The sequence below is a fragment of the Eublepharis macularius genome, chromosome 1 (genome assembly GCF_028583425.1).
Source record: "Eublepharis macularius isolate TG4126 chromosome 1, MPM_Emac_v1.0, whole genome shotgun sequence".
Taxonomy (NCBI): Eukaryota; Metazoa; Chordata; class Lepidosauria; order Squamata; family Eublepharidae; genus Eublepharis; species Eublepharis macularius.
The window spans coordinates 225,481,224-225,498,954 of record NC_072790.1 but is presented as its reverse complement, the minus strand read 5'-3'; the positions used below and the strand labels follow the sequence as shown (position 1 = coordinate 225,498,954).

The 17,731-nt window shown below is 46.6% G+C and overlaps 2 protein-coding genes across 4 annotated transcripts; one reads left to right on the top strand and one right to left on the bottom strand.

Annotated features, from left to right (window-relative positions):
- The first annotated feature begins 767 nt into the window (after positions 1-767).
- On the top strand, positions 768-8,548 carry RNASEH2C (ribonuclease H2 subunit C). Of its 2 annotated transcripts, none has more exons than XM_054989739.1 (4): positions 768-1,011; positions 2,097-2,212; positions 2,305-2,424; positions 8,479-8,548. In XM_054989739.1, exons 1-4 carry the CDS (start codon positions 840-842, stop codon positions 8,515-8,517), a joined length of 447 nt encoding a protein of 148 aa, XP_054845714.1. In that variant the 5' UTR covers positions 768-839; the 3' UTR covers positions 8,518-8,548. The 2 variants fall into 2 exon arrangements, with proteins under 2 accessions (XP_054845714.1, XP_054845722.1); XM_054989747.1 differs by lacking the exon at positions 8,479-8,548 and adding an exon at positions 4,243-4,848 and having other exon boundaries at positions 769-1,011.
- KAT5 (lysine acetyltransferase 5) lies at positions 4,887-16,897 on the bottom strand. Of its 2 annotated transcripts, XM_054989718.1 has the most exons (14): positions 16,836-16,897; positions 16,686-16,752; positions 14,637-14,705; positions 13,675-13,811; positions 13,169-13,348; positions 11,829-11,909; positions 11,114-11,188; positions 10,753-11,001; positions 9,309-9,398; positions 8,569-8,709; positions 7,615-7,708; positions 6,259-6,418; positions 5,976-6,057; positions 4,887-5,780 (listed from the first exon to the last, which is right to left on the bottom strand). In XM_054989718.1, the coding sequence occupies exons 1-14, from the start codon at positions 16,845-16,847 to the stop codon at positions 5,646-5,648; spliced, it is 1,572 nt and encodes a 523-aa protein (XP_054845693.1). In that variant the 5' UTR covers positions 16,848-16,897; the 3' UTR covers positions 4,887-5,645. The 2 variants fall into 2 exon arrangements, with proteins under 2 accessions (XP_054845693.1, XP_054845701.1); XM_054989726.1 differs by lacking the exon at positions 13,169-13,348.
- Between the last annotated feature and the right edge of the window lie 834 nt (positions 16,898-17,731).

The following is a 17,731-nucleotide window of genomic DNA, read 5'->3' as shown; positions in this document are numbered from 1 at the left end:
TTTGACAAAGGGAGATTTGACTTAAAAGTTTGTACCCTGAAGATCTTCGTCTTTAAGGTGTCACTGGATTTGAATCTTTTTGTCTACAGGTTTTGTCCGCTTTTAAAACGGGTGTGAAATTTGCTTTTGAGTGAAGCCCAGACGATTCTTCAGTTACTGCTATTGGGCTGCGCTTAGTAGGGATGGCCCGTTCTCAGTTTTGCTGACTTATAAGTAAGCCCCGATACTTCTATGCCTGAAAAGAAGCCCCATTGAAACATTTATTATGTGTTTCCGTTTAAAACCGGCATACCCCAGACCTATGCATTTGTACTGGCAAGTTTCATTTCGGTGATTTACTCCTGAGCAAATCTATTTAGACTACAGCCCTAAAAGAACAGGAGCCGGGAATCTTTGGCACGCGTCGTTGCGGGAAATTTCTCTTGCCTGCAGGGCAATTTACTTTGAGGGCGGCTTACGCGGAACTACGTTTAATTCGCCTGCCAGTACACACAGGCTCACAGCCCACGTTTACTCAGAAGTAAGGCCCGCCTTCTTCCCGCAAGCGCGCCTACAAGCGTCTCTTGGGGCGCAGAGCGGTGCCTCCTTTGTGCACTTCCCTGGGAGTCAGCCCCGTGGCGGTGAGCGACCGCGCTTGTTTGGGAAGTCGGCTCCTCCGCAGTCATCCGCGCTTCCTCGGGAGTAAACGACTCGCTCCGCCCCGCGGGCGGGGCGCGTTGGCTTGCTTTCCCGGCAGTCGCTGAAAAGGGGCGGCGCTGCAGCCGGTCTGACCCGGGAGTGGATGCCCGGACGGGGCGGAGGCGGGCTGCAGCGGGGCGGGAAAGCGCGCAGGGTTGCCAATGGCCGGGGCGTCTCAGCCTCCGGTGCGGCTGGCGCTGGACTCGCTGCCGGGGGCGCCGCGAGAGCAGCTGCACCTCCTGCCTTGCGTCGTGCAGCACGACGGCGGCGCTTCGGTCCAGCGCTATTTCTCGCCGGCCATCCGCGGACCGCAGGAGCCGCAACCGGGCGATGGTGGGCGCGGGTTGGAAAGGGGCTTTGCGGCGGGAGGGGGCGCAGGGGCGGAGTTCGGTGTGGGGCTGCGGTGGGCCTGGAGCCCAGCGACCGGAGAGCACCGGCTCCCTCTCCGAGCAGAGCGCTCTTCGCTGCAGCATTTGATGCCGCCCCCCTCTGCACGAAGAGTAGCCGTGCTGGATCAGGCCAATGGCCTTTTTCGTCCAGTGTATTGTTTCCAGCAGTGGCCAGCTACCCCAGGAAAGCCCTCACCAGCAGGGTTCACTGGCAAGCAGCCTTTGGGCGGAAGGAGCGTTCTGCCTCTGCACCCCATTGGGCTGTCTTGGCTGTTAGCCCAGCCCTCTTTTAAACCCATCCAAGCCAACCGCCGTTGCTACATCTTGAGGCAGTGAGTTCTGCAAGCCAGCCACCATAGACGCCAACAAGATTTTCAGGATGTAAGCTTTTGAGAGTCAGAGAGCTCCGACAATCAAAAGCTTACACCCTAAAAATCTTAGTTATCTCTAAGGTGCCACTGGACTCACACCCTGTTGTTCTGCTGTAGACCAACATGGCTACCCGCTTAAAACTATAGTAAGGTTCCTATATTTTTCTCATTCCACGTGCCCAGGTATAATGTTCCAGGCAGTCTCTTTATCCCAACTCATTTCTCTTTTTGCTTTTTTAATGCCACACCTGCACTGGTAAAGATTTACAAAAGGACCCACTTGCCGCAGCATCCCTTTCACCTTACTGTTCTGTTTGCCCCTTTCCTATTACAAGACTTCAAGTAAAGGGGACTTGATTACTGCAGGGCTCTTTTCCCCATTGTATTTAACTCCTTTCGGTTGCTTGGCTTTAACCCTTTTGGTTGCATGGATTGCCTTGGAAGGGGAGCCTGAAACGCTGCGATATGCAAAGGCTGTAACTGATCTAATTTTTTATTATTGATGGCTTTACTGTATAACTTGGAAGCTGCCTCATTATTCAATTTGACTAATAGTGCAGCATATACATTTTTAAAATAATTAAGACAGGTGAACAATGAAGATTAAAGGAGTGGCTGTTTTTTTCACTGCAGCAGGTCCTGTGTTTTTCCCCTGCAGAGTCCACTGTGTCTTTCCGTGGCCGGATGCTAAAAGGGAAACAAGTACTTGTCCCTGAGGGGTACCTGGGACTGGTACTAGAGGAGGAGGAGGAGGCGCCTTACTTGTCACCAGAGGTGAGTTTGTGTGGGTGTGGGGGGGGGGGGAAGGCGACTTGCTCTGAATTGGTGTGGGGGATGTCCTCATTGAGTGCTCCCTTTCTGCTCAGGAGCGGAATGTGCGGGTGAAGTCTACCTTTGAGTCAATTACTGCATGGAACCTGGAACGGGCACCGAACGGGAGTGATGAGATCCTTATGGCCTTCAGCTGGCCAAAGATTGCAGAGGGCGTAAGTATTTTCTCTCTTTTACCCTCCCCCAAACCCTGAGAGATGGTAACGTGCCTGCTGAGTGGGGATTTGAACACAGCTCCCCTTGGCGGAAGTCCAGCACTCCAGGGATCACATCTGCCAGCAGCCTGTTCTATTGGCCCTGGTTACACCATTTAAAAAAAATTCCGCTCTGTTTAGGCATTCTTTTTTGCCATTATACATGCAGGTCCTCTGTCAGAGCTCCTCCTTAGAAAAATGTAAAAAACAAGTCTTGAGAGGAAACTCAGAAAAAGGAGATGGGCTTATCCTCTTGAAGTTCTACCGGGGAAGAGATTGGGTTTATTTTGTGACAAGTAGATGCTAATTGTCATGATGTTTGGAAGAAGGCAGTGATGTATGTTGCAGTCCCTCTTGGCGAGGATTGGTTCAAGTTTGATTCCACAGCAATAATTTCTCCTAATACAGCACATTACTGTATAAAATTGTTATTTACTACTATGGCAAAAGGTAACAATCATTTTATTGGCTGGACTGGAAGGGGTGGCTGTTAAGGGTGCCGTCCCTGGGCTAACGACTGAACCTGCTCCTTGTCCCAAGTGGCTAAGTATGAAACCACCTCCTGTTCGGCATAGCCAGTCTGGACTTGTGTGTGTGCGTGAGAGAAACAGAGAGCGCAAGAATGGAGCCAATAACTGACCACTATTGCATAGTGTCTAGAATGATAGACAAGGATCTGAGAGTCCTATGTTCAAATCCCCTCACTGTCATAAAAATGAGCTAGGGCCAGTTGCTGTCCTAACCTAACTCACAGGATTGTTGTGTGGATAAAATGGAGAACAATGTCGTAAGCCACTCTTGTACCCACTTTGGGGAGTGATTCATGCCATCCGTATATAAATAAGACTAACTTGGGGATTCACTTATGAATTGGGAGATAGGATAGGAAAAGGAGGCGGAACTGCAAAGTAATTCAAATGCAGGGAGAGCGCTCAGTAAATGAATTGACAGTGATGAGGATATTATTTAAAAACCTGCACCTGGCAAAGCAACGGAGAAAGTTGGTGTCTCCCATCACTTGGGGTTAGCTAAGATTTTCCTGTACTTTTGACTTTTTAATGGCTTTTAACCTCTTTATATGGAGTGAAATGGTTGAAAGGTTATTACAGATGAACATTATCTACTCTCCGCTGTTCTTTTTCCCTACTCCCAGATACCCATCTGGAAAAAGCAGGCGTCGTAAGGTTGCTGTGTAGTTCAAAGGCTGATCACACAGCTATATGCTAAGCCAGTGATCCTCAAGGTGGTGTCCCTGGACACCTTGGTGCCTTCTGATGTGATTCCAGGCACCTTCCTCCTTAAAGCAGGGAGCTAGCCCTGACTTTCCTTCAGGAAGTGCTTCAAAAGAGTGCAGGGGGCACCCATTCAGAAACAACTGCCTCCGTTGTAGGAGGATGTTTGGCTTGGAACTTCCCAGTATTTTGTGATTTCTCCTGCCTCCCACAGTAGCCATTTTGTGATAGCGCCCCCTGTGTTCTCAAAACTCCAAAAATGCCTATAGGTGCTACATGGTTGGGGAGTGTTCAGCTTTTCAGTTTCTATCCTGGATGCTACACTTCTGGTAAATTGAGAAATCAGAAATTTTATTAAGGACTAGCAGCTTGAAACTGATGTGGAAGAGCAGCTTTGCCTTTAGAAACCTTTTGCTTCCAAACTCCTCCTTGGTTAAGAAGTACCAACTGTCTTCTTTATGTGGAATTGTTTTCAAGCTGATTGTTAGCTTTCTGCATACAAGGGACAGGAATGTGTCTGTTAAGTGTGGTCAATGTATCCTTCTAGATCCACGCCCCAGTGACTGATGAGGAATGAGGTGGACAACCAACTACAAATACACAGCTGTAGAAGATACACAGCACTTTAGTTTTGTTCAAATTGCAGGAGACTGAGGAGCCCAGCACAAATTGGATGAGACAGCTACTCAACCCTCCTCAATCCAGCCTGACAACAGATGCCTTTTTTGCTCCTTCAGCCCACATACAGGGTGGACTGTTACGTAGAATTCAGCTTCCGGTCTCTCTCAGCCTCTCTGCTAGTCTTAAGAAAGCTTTTCTGCTTTGGGCAGGGTAGGGGGCGAAGATTTTGAATAGATGCAACATCAGGTTGACCTCTTTGGGAGTAAGAGAGTCTGAATAAGTTTTGTCTGTACTACAGCTATTTAAAACTAGAGCAACTAACGCTTATGTTTTCTGCCCCAACAGAAAATCTACTGCTAACACATAATCCTTGTCTTTTCATGGAAATACAATTTCCCAAAAACAGCTATGATAGACTGAGTTTTAAATGACTTGCTAAGTTTGTGGCATACGCTGACCTGTCTTTGGTTATGGTCTGAAATGCTGACTCAAATGTATTTTGTATTAAATGCATATGTATAATGTTCTTTCATTTTATTCTAGTTCTTTAGTCTGTATCTTCTGAAACCTTAACTATAATCATGTAAGGAGGAACTGTACATAGTCTTTAAAACACTTCATTAATTTATTCTGATTAGAGGATGTGGATGGGGTCCCGCTCTTAGCTCTCCGCCTCTGATTCACAGAGGCAATGGGCTGACATGATAGAGGAACCTTTTCCTCGGCCAAGAGGATGCTCCATTGCTGTAGATGCTCCTCATTTGCAGTAGTGGAAGGTGGAGGCTCTTTACCCAACTTACTCACAAAATGCTGCCACAACAAGGTGTCAACAGGCTCTTTCTGCCCTCAAGGGTCATGGGCCAAGAATAGCCCTTGAAGTTCACCTTAGGGCCCTCTGCCAAAGCAGACCAGTTTTAGCCGGGAGCTGCAGCACAATCCCATCTGGAAAAGTGGTGGAAGCAGCAGCTTCTCCACTACAGTGCCCCCAGCATCAGAGCATTATGGGAAAGTAGCCACGCTCAAATCTTGTCGCTTATGAAACAGGATCCAAACTTGAACCACCAGAGTTTTGTAAGAAAATCTCTACCAAGTAAATATTGGAAGAGTGGAGTGGGGAGGGGGGGACATTCTGTGCTTTCACAGTTTCTGTACAAGTTGAGACGCAGAGTCCTATATACAAGCAGGCAGGCTGGAGGAGGTGGGTCTGGTCAGCACTGACTGGTTCGAAGCTGGCATAAAATGTCTTTGAAGGTGAGTATTCTGCCCTTGTCCTAGTGAGGAAGGATCTTCCAACAGCCACTCTTCTTTCTGAGTGGTCACACTCCGCTCTCACCACTTTCCCCTCTTGCTCCAGTCTTTGGGGGTGAAGTGCAGACACTTTGAGTCGATTCGCAGGATCCGCTTCAGCATGGCACGCTCATGTCCATCCACTATGTCTTCTGATAGTGTTAGGATATACTGGCCCTAGAAAGGGAGACCACCAAAAAGGATAAATAGGTTTCTGCTCCTGAGAACATCACAGGAATCCCACTAAAAGCAGGAGCCCTGAACAGACACATTGAGAGGACTCTGACCCACAAAGCCACAGCAATGGACTCAATAGGGCTGAGGCCCCATCTCTGTACGGAGGGTTTTGTGTGACAATCTGGCAGCCAGTACCTTGTAGTAGTTGATGAGGTTGAGGTATTGCAATGTAGAGATGACATCCTCCTTCTTGATGCTTGTGATTTCACTGATTTCGCTGGAAAGGGGAAGGACATTTGAACTCTGAGAAGCCAATGTTACATCCCAGCATGCACTGGGGTTAGGGATGGGACATGTTGGACATTCTCTGGTGACTTTATGCCCTACATTTAGTCTCTGCACCACCTCTCTCCCTCCCTGCATTTTAGGACTTGAGAGTACCATGCCCTTCCTCAGTACTTTCATTCTGGGCACTCACTTAATAGTGATCTGTGGACGTTCCCCGTTCTCTGACTTGAGATTCATGAGAATTTCAAGAATGGTCTGGGACCAGTAGCTGCGGTAAGACAAGAGCCCCAAGTCCGAGAGGGGCTTTTCTGGTGTGCCCGTCTTTCCTTCCACTTTAGATAACTCGTAACCTTGACAGGGAGAAAACAATGCCATTTGAGTGAGACTACAATGAAATTTGGTGAGAAGAGAAGCTTGATCGTACATAAAGGGGGAAGGTTGCACTTGTACATCTTAAGCCTAGACAGTTTAAAATGAGAGGCAGAAAGAAACCCTCTAACTGGATCCAGCAATATAAATGAGTAGCAGCCAGTGGTCGTACAAAAATGAAAATACAACATGGAGAGATGTGGGGGAAACTATATGGACAAAACCCCTGGGAGTCAGCTTAGGAATGTCATTTCCAAAGACCTTTATGAAACGGAAGATACTTATTCTATGGAATACATAACAATAGAGATGGGCACAAACCAGAAAAAAAACCCGTGTGGTTTGTCACATTTCATGAACCTGCTCATGAACCGGTTCGTTTGGTTTGTGAAAACGTCACGTCACATCCAAGTCAGCAAATCGTCACTTCCGGGCCAGCAGAAGGCCACTTCCAGAAGTCAGTCCCCTGTTGCCTAGGAAACTAATTGATTGGTGCCAGGCTGTCTGCAGTAGCGAACCAAAAAAACGAACCAGCCTAAAGTTCGTGGCAGTTCATCAGAAATGGGCTCTGAAAAAACTGCTGGTTTGTGAACCATGAACCAATTCGGTTCGTCACGAACTTTGGTTTGTATTTCGGTTCATGCCCATCTCTACATAATCTAAAATATCGTAAATGGGTATTTCCTATAAAACGGATAACACTGATACTTGGAGCAAAGCAGGGTTTTTGCTCTGGTCAGTTGCCAATCAGTGGCCTCTGTCTCCCATCAAGGATCAAGGTATACCATTTTAGATATCACAATAGCAGTACATGAAACATTTTGTATGAGCTGGACTGAGAGCAAATTCTAAACCTCTCACTCAACTTAGACCCAACACCAACCTAAGTAGAAAAGAAAAAAAAGGGGGGGAGAGAAAGAGCTGAAAAGATTTTCAAGATCTGCCCTTAAGGGATCCCCAAGATGAGGCGTTGTGAGGTAGTTTCAAGGGTGCTCTTTGTGTATAATTGGTGCACAAAGACCCGTTTCTCAGCAGCATAATAGGTAAAAAATGGCCACTTTTACATTTTTAGGGATGTCAAATTCAGTTATGGGTAAACACAGAAAAATTACTAGTGCAATTGGGGGTATTACAAGGGGCTTACCATACAGCCTGTTAAAGGAAAGGACCCACTTACTAAATTCAATCAGCAATTTGCCATAGCCTCGTCTCTGGTAGGGGGGAAGAGTCAGGATACAAGCCACATTGTAGTCCTCTGTGGATTCCTTCTCCTGCAGATAATGGTGAAATAAAGCAGTATGTTAAATTTTACTGATGGAGATGTTCCAGACCCTCTCCAGGATACCTGATCATTAACACACTGCTGATCATAGGAGACAGTTGTTGTGTAGTGGTTAGAGTTGGACTAAGATCTGGGAGACCCAGGTTCAAATCCCCACTCTGCCATGAAAGCTCTTTAGTTGACTTTGGGCCAATCACACTCTCAGCCTAACCTACCTCACAGGGTTGCTGTGAGGATAAAATGGAGGAGAGGAGAATGATGTAAGCCACTCTGGGTCCCCATTGTGGAAAAAATGGGCGGGGGAAATCAAGTAAATAAATAAATCATTTCACAGCCAACTTCTAACAACCCATCTCTCCTTGTCCAACAGTGGCAGCTCAAGTTTGATTACAGCTAGAAAGAGTCCATTCAAGGTATCTGCACACTCATATCTGATGCAGACATTAGCAAAACCCAGCCTCCAGCTTTATAGCTGTTATAGCTACAAGGAAAATGGCAATGTCTGTTGAAATATATCTGAAGTCGGTTATGTACAAAGCTAAGCGGAAAAGGTTCCAGTGCACCAAGTCATGCCCCATAATGAACACTTCTGCAATAGCCTCTCCCAGTATATTCTCCCTTGTTCCCTTGCCCTACCCCAATTCCAAATTCTCTGAAAACTTAGGCCTGGGGAGAACAAAATTATGCAGAATACAGATACATGTTTTGTTTACATTGTTAACTCTATGCCTAGACTTTTATTCCTGCTTTTCCCTGCAGAGAATGAAGACGAAAGTTGGGAAGAAGAGCAGTTCTTAAGATCATATAGGAGCAGGCTCCCATGGTTCTGGCAAGGACTTTGAATGTCACCTTGGAGAAGTAGCCAACAATGTGGAAGCCTTTGCTGTCGTACTCTGTCATGACGTAGAAGAGAAAGGGGTCCGTGTCATAGTAGAGGGTCTTGTGGTCCAGGAAGCATTTTGCAAGCAGGCAGAGATTCTGAGAATAGCTCTGCAAGAGAGGAAGAGCCAGGAAAAAAGTGACCATCCCTGTGGAAGGAATACTCCGGATCCTTTCTTGGCAGCAAAAAGTTGCACTTGGGAAATCCTCAGCTGTTCCACATTCAAGCTTTCCCAGCTTTCTACAGCACACTGCGCCTAGGAATCTGAGGCAACCTCACGGGAATCTATTGTTTTTTTTCCAGTTCTGAAGAATGGATTTCTCAATACATACAGCAAGTAGAAACTCCATAAAATTGTGGAGGGGATAGAATCCTCTATTGATTAGAAGTTTGAATGAACTGGCTAGAAAACAGAAGATGCTCTGGAGTAGAGAGGGTGCTAGGAGTGTGAGAAGGATCTGGGTGATAAACAACCACTTTTCCTCCAGTAGAGCCCAAGGGAAGGTTCAAGAAAAAAACAGAACATTGGTCACCAGACTGCTATCAAGACCCAGCAAAGTGTCTTGCCTGCTCAAAAGCAAGTGAGGCAGCTATTGCTTCTGCTGCTGCCAGCCACCATTTTCCTTCCATCTTACACCATGGAATCAGGTCCCTGGAAGCCCAAGGTCCTCTCCTCTCAATTCCATCCTTGCCCAGCAATTGCACTTACCTTGTTCTTCCGCCCATCAATTTCAAAGAAGGAGATGGTCCCTTTGCGGTAGATTTCATTCCCAGGTGGATGCCTCAGATCACATTTTGTCTGCAAACAGAAAAACTGCAACCTTAGTCATCTTGAAAAAGACCTCTGGCCAAGCAGTCCTCTGAAACTGGCATCTCATTTCTCAGCCTAACTGGGAAGAGTAACTTGCCATATTTGAGGGCAATAAAGAACTTTTCTGCTAGCTCAACTGACTGGGAAGACTTCCTGTGGAAAGTCACTTGGCTTACTTGCTTAAGTCAGTTTGCCTTCTGTGATACGCCTACTCTCTGCCTGTAGCAAAACATGGTTTAGATTGTGCAAGAGGTCCCTGCGTTGGTGCAAAGTGGGAGGATTAGACCAGATGGGCCCTTCCAGCCCCTTGTAATTCTAAGAACCAGCTCAAGGGGTGGGGGAATTCCTCTCACCCAGTAAAGAACAAGGAGGCGAAAGCTGCATACTGTGGACACAGGCACCCACAGAGCCTCTGGCACAGATGGGATCCTAACTCCAAGGTTAATAAGAACATCTGTCTTGTACTGCAGTTCCACAAGGGGGGCTGTGCTTCTCCCTGTTTATAAGATCGAGCAGTGCCGCAGGGCAGCTTTAAGTAAACCCAGGAATGGCCAAGCACTTGGGTTTCACAGAATTCAGGTAGAAAATGGCCATGTTTTCCACAAAAAAAATACTCCTTTGAATGTTCAGTTAGGAGGACACAAAGCAGAGATCAACATCTGTCCTTACTTTTTGTGCTCCTCCACCCCACCAGGAAGGCATCCTTCCCAGCTGCCTGGTACCCTCTGAGGGGATCCAGTGAGATAATGTGCTCACTTATCTAAGTGTGTCTATTTTGGAACACGGCTGGTTATTGTTGTTACTGCAGGTCCTTCCCTGCATAATTCATTCATTGTTTTATTCATGGCCTTTATAACATTTGATCACCATTACTATTATTCATCAATATGGCTAATAAATAAATAGTATTTAAACATGAGATGATGTCACCGAGTCATCTTGGTTGTTACTGGAAAGACTCTCTGGTAGCCAATATAACAGGAAGGGGGCGGGGAGCAAGAGGTGATGACATGCTAGGGAAGAAGGAGCACAGCCTCCACACAGTGCTGGAAGGGAGGATCCGTTTCTCCTGTGCCCCAGGCTAAGATGAAACATTGGCCATTCCCAAATTGGTGGTGTTATTCTAGGATAACTTTTCACAAACAGCCACTTGGGGAAAATTCTCAACAGCCTGAGAAAGGCAAACACGCTCCGTGTTAGTTGGGGAGAAGCTATGACAACTCGGCTGGTTATCATTTGCAATAAAGATATATCCTAGCAATAGTTTCCATATATTTTCCTCCTTCCTCTCCCCTCCTGCCTCATGTACAGCCCATGAGAAGATTCTGGGAGCTGTACATACCAGGTGCCTCTGGAGACATTTCAGACTCTTGACATACTTAAGGCAGAACTCGCAGAGGTAGAGGACAGGAAGTGTGGTGAGTTCTTGTGGGTACGGCGAGAAGTACCAGGGCTTCAAGCGGTGTCGGCCGAGTTCAATGCACTCAATGTTTTTCATGCGTGTGATGATGTCATCATGGCTGCGATCAGATACCAAGCTGCCTGTCATGCGTGGGGCTGAGGGGATGCCATCTGAGCTGTCCTGCGAGTCCTGCTCAGAAGTGGGGAAATAGTCTTCACAACTAGAAAAAAAGCTGCTTTCTTCCAACCTGGAACACCCGCAAAGCAGGTGGGCTCATTCACAAGCCCCCCCCCCCACTCACCTCATCTGTGCCGAGGCAGTTGGACTTCCTCTTCCTGCCTGGCTGGGCAGCCACTGCTCGCCGGGCAGAACCATTCTGGGAAACAGAGGACCAAGGAAGGCATCAGATGCAGAAAAACCACCTCAGAGGGATCTCGGAAGCTCTCCCAATACCTTTCCCCTGCTCATACGGAATTCAAGTTAGAAGGGACCTCTAAGACTATATGGTACTTTCTTTGTGCCAAGGAGGATGGTCTGCTCAATCCAGCAGCCTGGTTGGTATCCAAGCCTGAATATACTATAAATGTGGGAACAGGTCAGCCATAAAAAAGTACCAAATGAACAACTAGCTCCAGATGACTCATACAAGTGAATAAAGCTGCCAGATACAGAGGAAAGCATGCCTCCACTCCCTAGGACACTAATGAATTTGACCCGAGAAACTCTCTCTTGCCCCCAAATACAGCCACCAGGAAGATCATGAGCATGAACAAAGCCCATGTCAAGAAATGGGGTTACTGGTACAACCTATGTTACCCCTGCTGCCACCAATGTGGTCCTGCACAAAAGAATTTTGTCTTTATTTGCTTTTATGAACATCACACATCATCCATGGTCTCATGTCACAGTTCCAGTCCCCATTCCTCCCCACTCTCGCCAGGCCCTCGCCCATGAATTTAAGCAGGCCCAAACATCAGCCAAATGCTGGCTTCTACAGAGTACATGCAGTGACTTACCTGAGGGAACACGGAAGCCTGTGTAGTCTCTGTTGGAACAGGGATGGGAGTTGCTGGAGAAACCACCTCCACCTTCCGCTTCTGGAAGAGACGAGAGTAAAACGGGTTCTTTTGTGCTGCCCGTCCCCTCCCCCATCATCTCTCCCCCTCTCATCCTAGGACACAGTTCCACTTGCAATATATCTAAGATGTCAAGGAAACTTCAGTTAATGGCAAGACACGATCCCTGTTGGGGTTGGCCGAACAGGGATCCCCACCAACTACCACTGGAGGGAGGGGGGACTGGAAACAAGCAATGTCTTACAAGGGGACAGATTTATATAGGGGTATCACCAGTCCCCTCTCCTGGAAACTGAGGCCCTGTTTATACAGCAACCTCTCACGAAGCACCCTGAAGGGGAATCAAGGCTGCATTTTTGTCCCACTTCCTTATCTGAGAAACAGACTTTTCCACAACAGAGAGTGTCTTTTTGTTTTGTATGTGGCTTTTTTCTCTGATATTGGGGATTGTTCAAGGATACAGTGGCTCTTCACAATGCAGGGCCAAGGAATATTTATGGAAACTAATGTTTAAAGAACTTGAATCTAAAGAAAGGGGATCAGGACTGCTTACACTGGAACTCAATCCTCTCCCTGCAACTCCATGTTGCTTGAAGCCAAGACCCAGTCCCTCTGGGCAAAGGCTGTTAGCCAACTCACTGCAAAACTCCATGGCATGTCTACACTACAAATGCAGATCAGTTTCAAACTTGCTTAATGGTCATGGCCCTTAGTGAAGGAATCTTGAGGCCTGCATCTTTTAAAAAAAGAATTCCAATAAAGAATTCTTTGCACACCAGAAACTTCAGTTCCTAAGGATTCCTTGCAGGAAGCCATGGCAGTTAAACTGGTTTCAAACTGGATGAAATGTGTAGAGAATTCAATACAATGCAGCAAAAAAGTAATCATCTAAGCTGTGCTTTGAGTGGAACTCCAAGGTCCCTTACAGACCTCGGCTCAGGGTGCATCCACAGCTCAGCTTGAGCAACGTGTTATGAAGCCAGGCTCTGTTTTAAAATAAGAGTATCTGTGGAAATGTGCACAATGTATGCAACTTGAGGTTTATTGGGTTCTGAATTTTTTGTTCCATGGGGACAACCCTGCGTAGCTGTGGTTTGACATGGGAGGAAAGAGAATGCCCTCAAGGTGAAGGCTATGATGCCCCTGGGCTCTCCCCGGAGGCCTCCCTTGCCAGCCCAGACCTAGCCCAACCCCGCCCAGCTGGTGCGGCCTGTTGAGAACGTGCCGGGTAGACAAGACACAAAAGGAGCGAGCCGGGGCGGCCGAGCGCCGGTTCGTACCGTTGAACGATGGTTTGGCTGGACGCAGGAGCTGGAGGAGAGGGGTTGGTCGGGCGAGCCGGGGACGGCCTCCCTCTCTTTAGGTAGGTTAAAACGGAGGGTTATCTGCACCGGGATGGGCAGGGTTTTACCGCTGGATGGAGTTGCGGCTGGTTGCAGAGACAGATCCAAGGTCTTCCTCTGAGTAGGGAGGAAGACGGGCGTTACCAACACATGGGGAAGGGGCAGAGCTGCCACTAGGGAAGTGCGAGGGCGTCACTGTCCCCACATGCTGCAGATGAGGCAGCAAGATAGAGGGCACACGGGCCAAGACCAGAAGAAAACCACCAATGCTTCTGAAGGCCCCATTCTTATGGCATGGAAGTCTCTGACCTTGGTCCAAAATAGTCAGGAAGCTGGGGGTAGCGCATGAGCACTCTCTTCCCCGGGTTGGTACCAACAACCACCCACCAGATGGCATCCTTTCAAACCACCTCTCCCTCCCCCAAGCCCATAGGTCATCATACCACATCACGTTCTGGAGAGCTGGGTCGGGACCCTGGCAGTCCATTTTTGGTGGGGGTCTTGGCTTCTTTTTTTGGGAACTGGATCTTCTTCAGGTCCAATCGATCATGAGTCACCCATTCATCCAGCCGTTTGTTAACTGTATAGGTAAGGCAATATAGATATCTTGATCTTATAGAAGTATATGACAGCACATCAGAAAATCTTCCAGAGCACCATTTATCAATAAATAACTTGCATTAGGTTCACCAAGTCTCTCCAGCTACCTTACTGAGCCTCTTGCTTTTCCCTACCCCCCACAGGCTAAAATGTTCACAATGGTTGCTAGTAATCTCTTGATCACCAACTTTCTTCATAAACACAAACACATGAAAACATGATACTGAGGGCTATAACCACGAGACCACAATTTGTTTTGGCCTTAGTAGCTACTAACCATCGTTGGTAGATAAGGCTTTGCTCTTCATAGGTGTTCTGAGTGCCTCCAAAACACAAGTCTGGGATAATCTCAACTACCCCTAGGAAATGGGCTGCAGCTTGTCTATATTTTGCTGATCGAGGAGAGGATTTGGGTGTGCTTGGAGTGCCTCCAAAGTACAGTGTGCTCACTTCTCAGCTAGATCTCATCATGCTGAGAAATGAGAGGGATGCTTGTTGTTCTGATAACGTTTGCGGACTCCTGCTTGGGATGCTGGTTGCCACCATAAGATGAAGAGAATCTGATCATTAGTCTGGACCATTTCATCATACAAGCTCTTACACTATCTCAACCACACAGCACTCTGTTCCTATTAACACTGCCATCCTAAGCAGAATTACACCCTTCAAAGTCCAACGACTTCAATGGATTATAAAGGGTGTTACTCTAATTAGGATGGCAATGTAGATCTCCACTTTCACACACTCATTCGAGAACATCCTTCTGCAGTCTTCTCGATTTAGACTATCTTAGCTGTCTACTCACAGTCAATATAATGTACGTAGAAAAGTTTCCGGCCGCTGATGTCCTTGACACTAAGGATTTCAGCCAGTGCTGTAGAAGGGGGGAAAAAAGTTATGTTTATGAAAGTAAAATACGGGTAAATATTGCTGAGGCTTACAGAAAGCAGAAAGAATCTTACAGCTATTTGGGAATCATTCTACAGATAATCCCAGAATGGGGAAGGCTCTTATGGTTGCCAGTGAATGCCATATAATGGTGTGCTCAGATGCTTTTTCAAGCTAAGTTCAAAGTCCTGCTCAGACATGTTATTCAGTACGTTAGTTGCTCTACAATGGGAAATATTTAAAAAAAAGCTTGCATGGCTTACACACAAGAGACATTAAGTTCCAATCCTAGTCATAGTGCAAAATGGCAGAGATTTTTAAATGTTTCAGTCTACTTTATCTCTTTGGACTGGAAAGAATTAAATTACAATGCATAGGCCCCAACTCTGATTTGTATTGCCAATGGTCATCCTCCCAGAAGTATCACACATCTTAGCAGCAGCTTTGGAACTCATCTTCAACACAAATGGTAGAAAACACCTTTAACCAAGTCTCCTAACAAATTACAGTGGAAGGCACTGCTCTACTACAAGGCCTCCATCAAAAAAAATCACCCCATCACATCCATCAGCTACCACAGACCTGTCCATTCAACAACATTGACTTATATTTCTGTCTTGTCCCAACACGGACCTATCTCAAGAAGCCCTACACCTGTGTACTTACCCTTTCCCACCATACTAGCCAAAGTTCCTTGGAAACAGCTGTGAACAGACTTGGTAGTGAGCAGGTGGGATATAAATACTTAAACCAACACATTAGAAACACATCCCATTGCCTCAGAAAAAGTGTACAAGAGAGCAATGGAAATTATTACAGTGATGCAGCACAGAAAAGGCTAGGAAGTTTAGGGTTTTCCAGGTTAAAAATCCAGGGGGGCAATGGGCAGGGAGCATTATAGAGGTTTTTGAAATTATGCATGGGCTAGAGAATATGCATAAAAGATTTTTTTCACTCTCCTATAGTAGTAGAACCTTGGGGCACCAAATGAAGTTGACGGGCAATAAATTCAGGACCAACAAAAAGAATTCTTTTTTCTTTCAATGAGTAACTAATTTGTGAAATTTACATCACAATAGAAAAAGTAACAGCCACAAACATGGATGGCTTTAATAGGGAAGGAGACCAACTCATGGAGAACATGAGTTAGGAGGGGGCTATACAACCATCTGCCCCCATATGCCATGTCACAGTAGGATATCAACTGCGCCCCCCACTCCTTTCTGTCTTAGTGTGGTTTGGGAAGAATGAAGGGAGCCGCCATCTGAGACTGTATATATATACTGCTGTTCTGATTTTAAATGTGTTTAAATGTTTTATTGTATCATTTCTATTACTGTAACCCACCTTGACACCCTGAGCCTGCTTGCCGGGAGGGCAGTCTAAAAATCGAGTAAATAAATTTTTAAAAAATGTGACAGTTTCAATGGCTGTTAACACCAAAGAAAATCTATACATTTCAAGACAGTAAACCTTTTAATACCAGTGCTAAAGGAAAGCCTTTAGCAACTGGTTAGCTGCTTTGAGAAACAGGATGTTGAACTAGATGGACGACGAGCCTTATCCAGTCGGGAACCTCTTATGCTCCCTTGGTGGAACAGTGACTAAAAAAATGAGACTTGGTCCAGGAGATCCCCCTTTCAGATTTCACCTCTGCTGCAATCGCGGTCATGAGGGGGCCTTTGCAAGCCTCCTCCAACCTCTCTCCATCTTAGACCCTAATGTGCAACGGGAAAATGACAACATCTGTCTAATGTATTAGATGTCTAATGTATTAGATGTCTAGTAAACTAGACATCTGTCTAGTTTACTGGGCTGTTCTAAGGATTACTGAGACAATGCACGAGGTGGTTTGAACACTCAACGTGATCCAAAAATAAAGGATACTTGGCAAGAGCTACTATAACCCCGCCCCGCCCCTTCTAATCCCGCCCCTTCTCCGGGGATGGCTCCACCCCTCACTCACGCCACTCGTCCTCATTGTCTTGGTTACGGCGCAGCACAGGGAGACGGCAGCCTTCGGTTACTTCCTCCTGCATAGGTGACGGGAGAGTTTAGCAGGGGACATTCTTCACCAAGCCCCCTACCCCCACCCTTTCCGTGGCTCCCCACTCACCACCTCCGCCATCTTGGACCCTCGCCGTTGGCTGCGGCCTTCTCTTCCGGCGTCTACATGAATCTCTTCCCGGACGACGAGAGCCACTTCCGGTGTCACAGTAAGCGGAAATCGCTTTATTAAGAAAAAAACTTCCTCACGTGACGGGGAAATAGCGACGTGAACCGTCACACGGCGGCGGCGCCTACTCTCACGTGACCCATCCAATTTTTACGCGAAGTTATTCCCACCCCCTTTTTTCTTGTGGGTTATTTACATCTGTTATAATATTTATGAGGGATTATTAATATATATTCAAATATTGATCAGCTCCCCGTCGCATAGTGAGTTTTTAGCCGCCAAAGATGCCGAGAAAATGAAAACAGCGAAAGCAAATTTCATCTTACGTAGAACGCAGTTTCTCTTCATTAAATCCACTGAAGCCTTATGGTCTTGAACCTCAGGGCCTTCCAACTTCCACGTGGAAAATCTGGGGGAGCCTCATTGCCGGTAACGGCTGCTCTGCACGTGTATAGGCTCTCGTCAGTTTTGCTTGGAGCGCACTGGACACACAAAAGAGAGCCAGTCTGGTGTAGTCTTCAGTTCTGGATTTAGGAGAGCCAGTCCTAAACCTCCCTCTCTGCCCTGAAAGCTCGCTGGGGGACTTTAAGCCACTTACATACCCAGCTACCCTAACCTACTTCATAGGGTTGTTGTGAGGATAAAATGGAAGAAAGGAGAACTAGGGGAGGAAGCTGAGATTTCATCAATGAAGTAAATAAAGCGCTATATGTATTGGCGTGAAGTAAAGTTACAGTAGGAACATAAATAGAAAATTTTATAAAGCTTATAATTAATTTCTGAAAGCCCTCCATTGTTTATTAGATGTCTCATCTTATTGATTGCGCTGTCTTTGT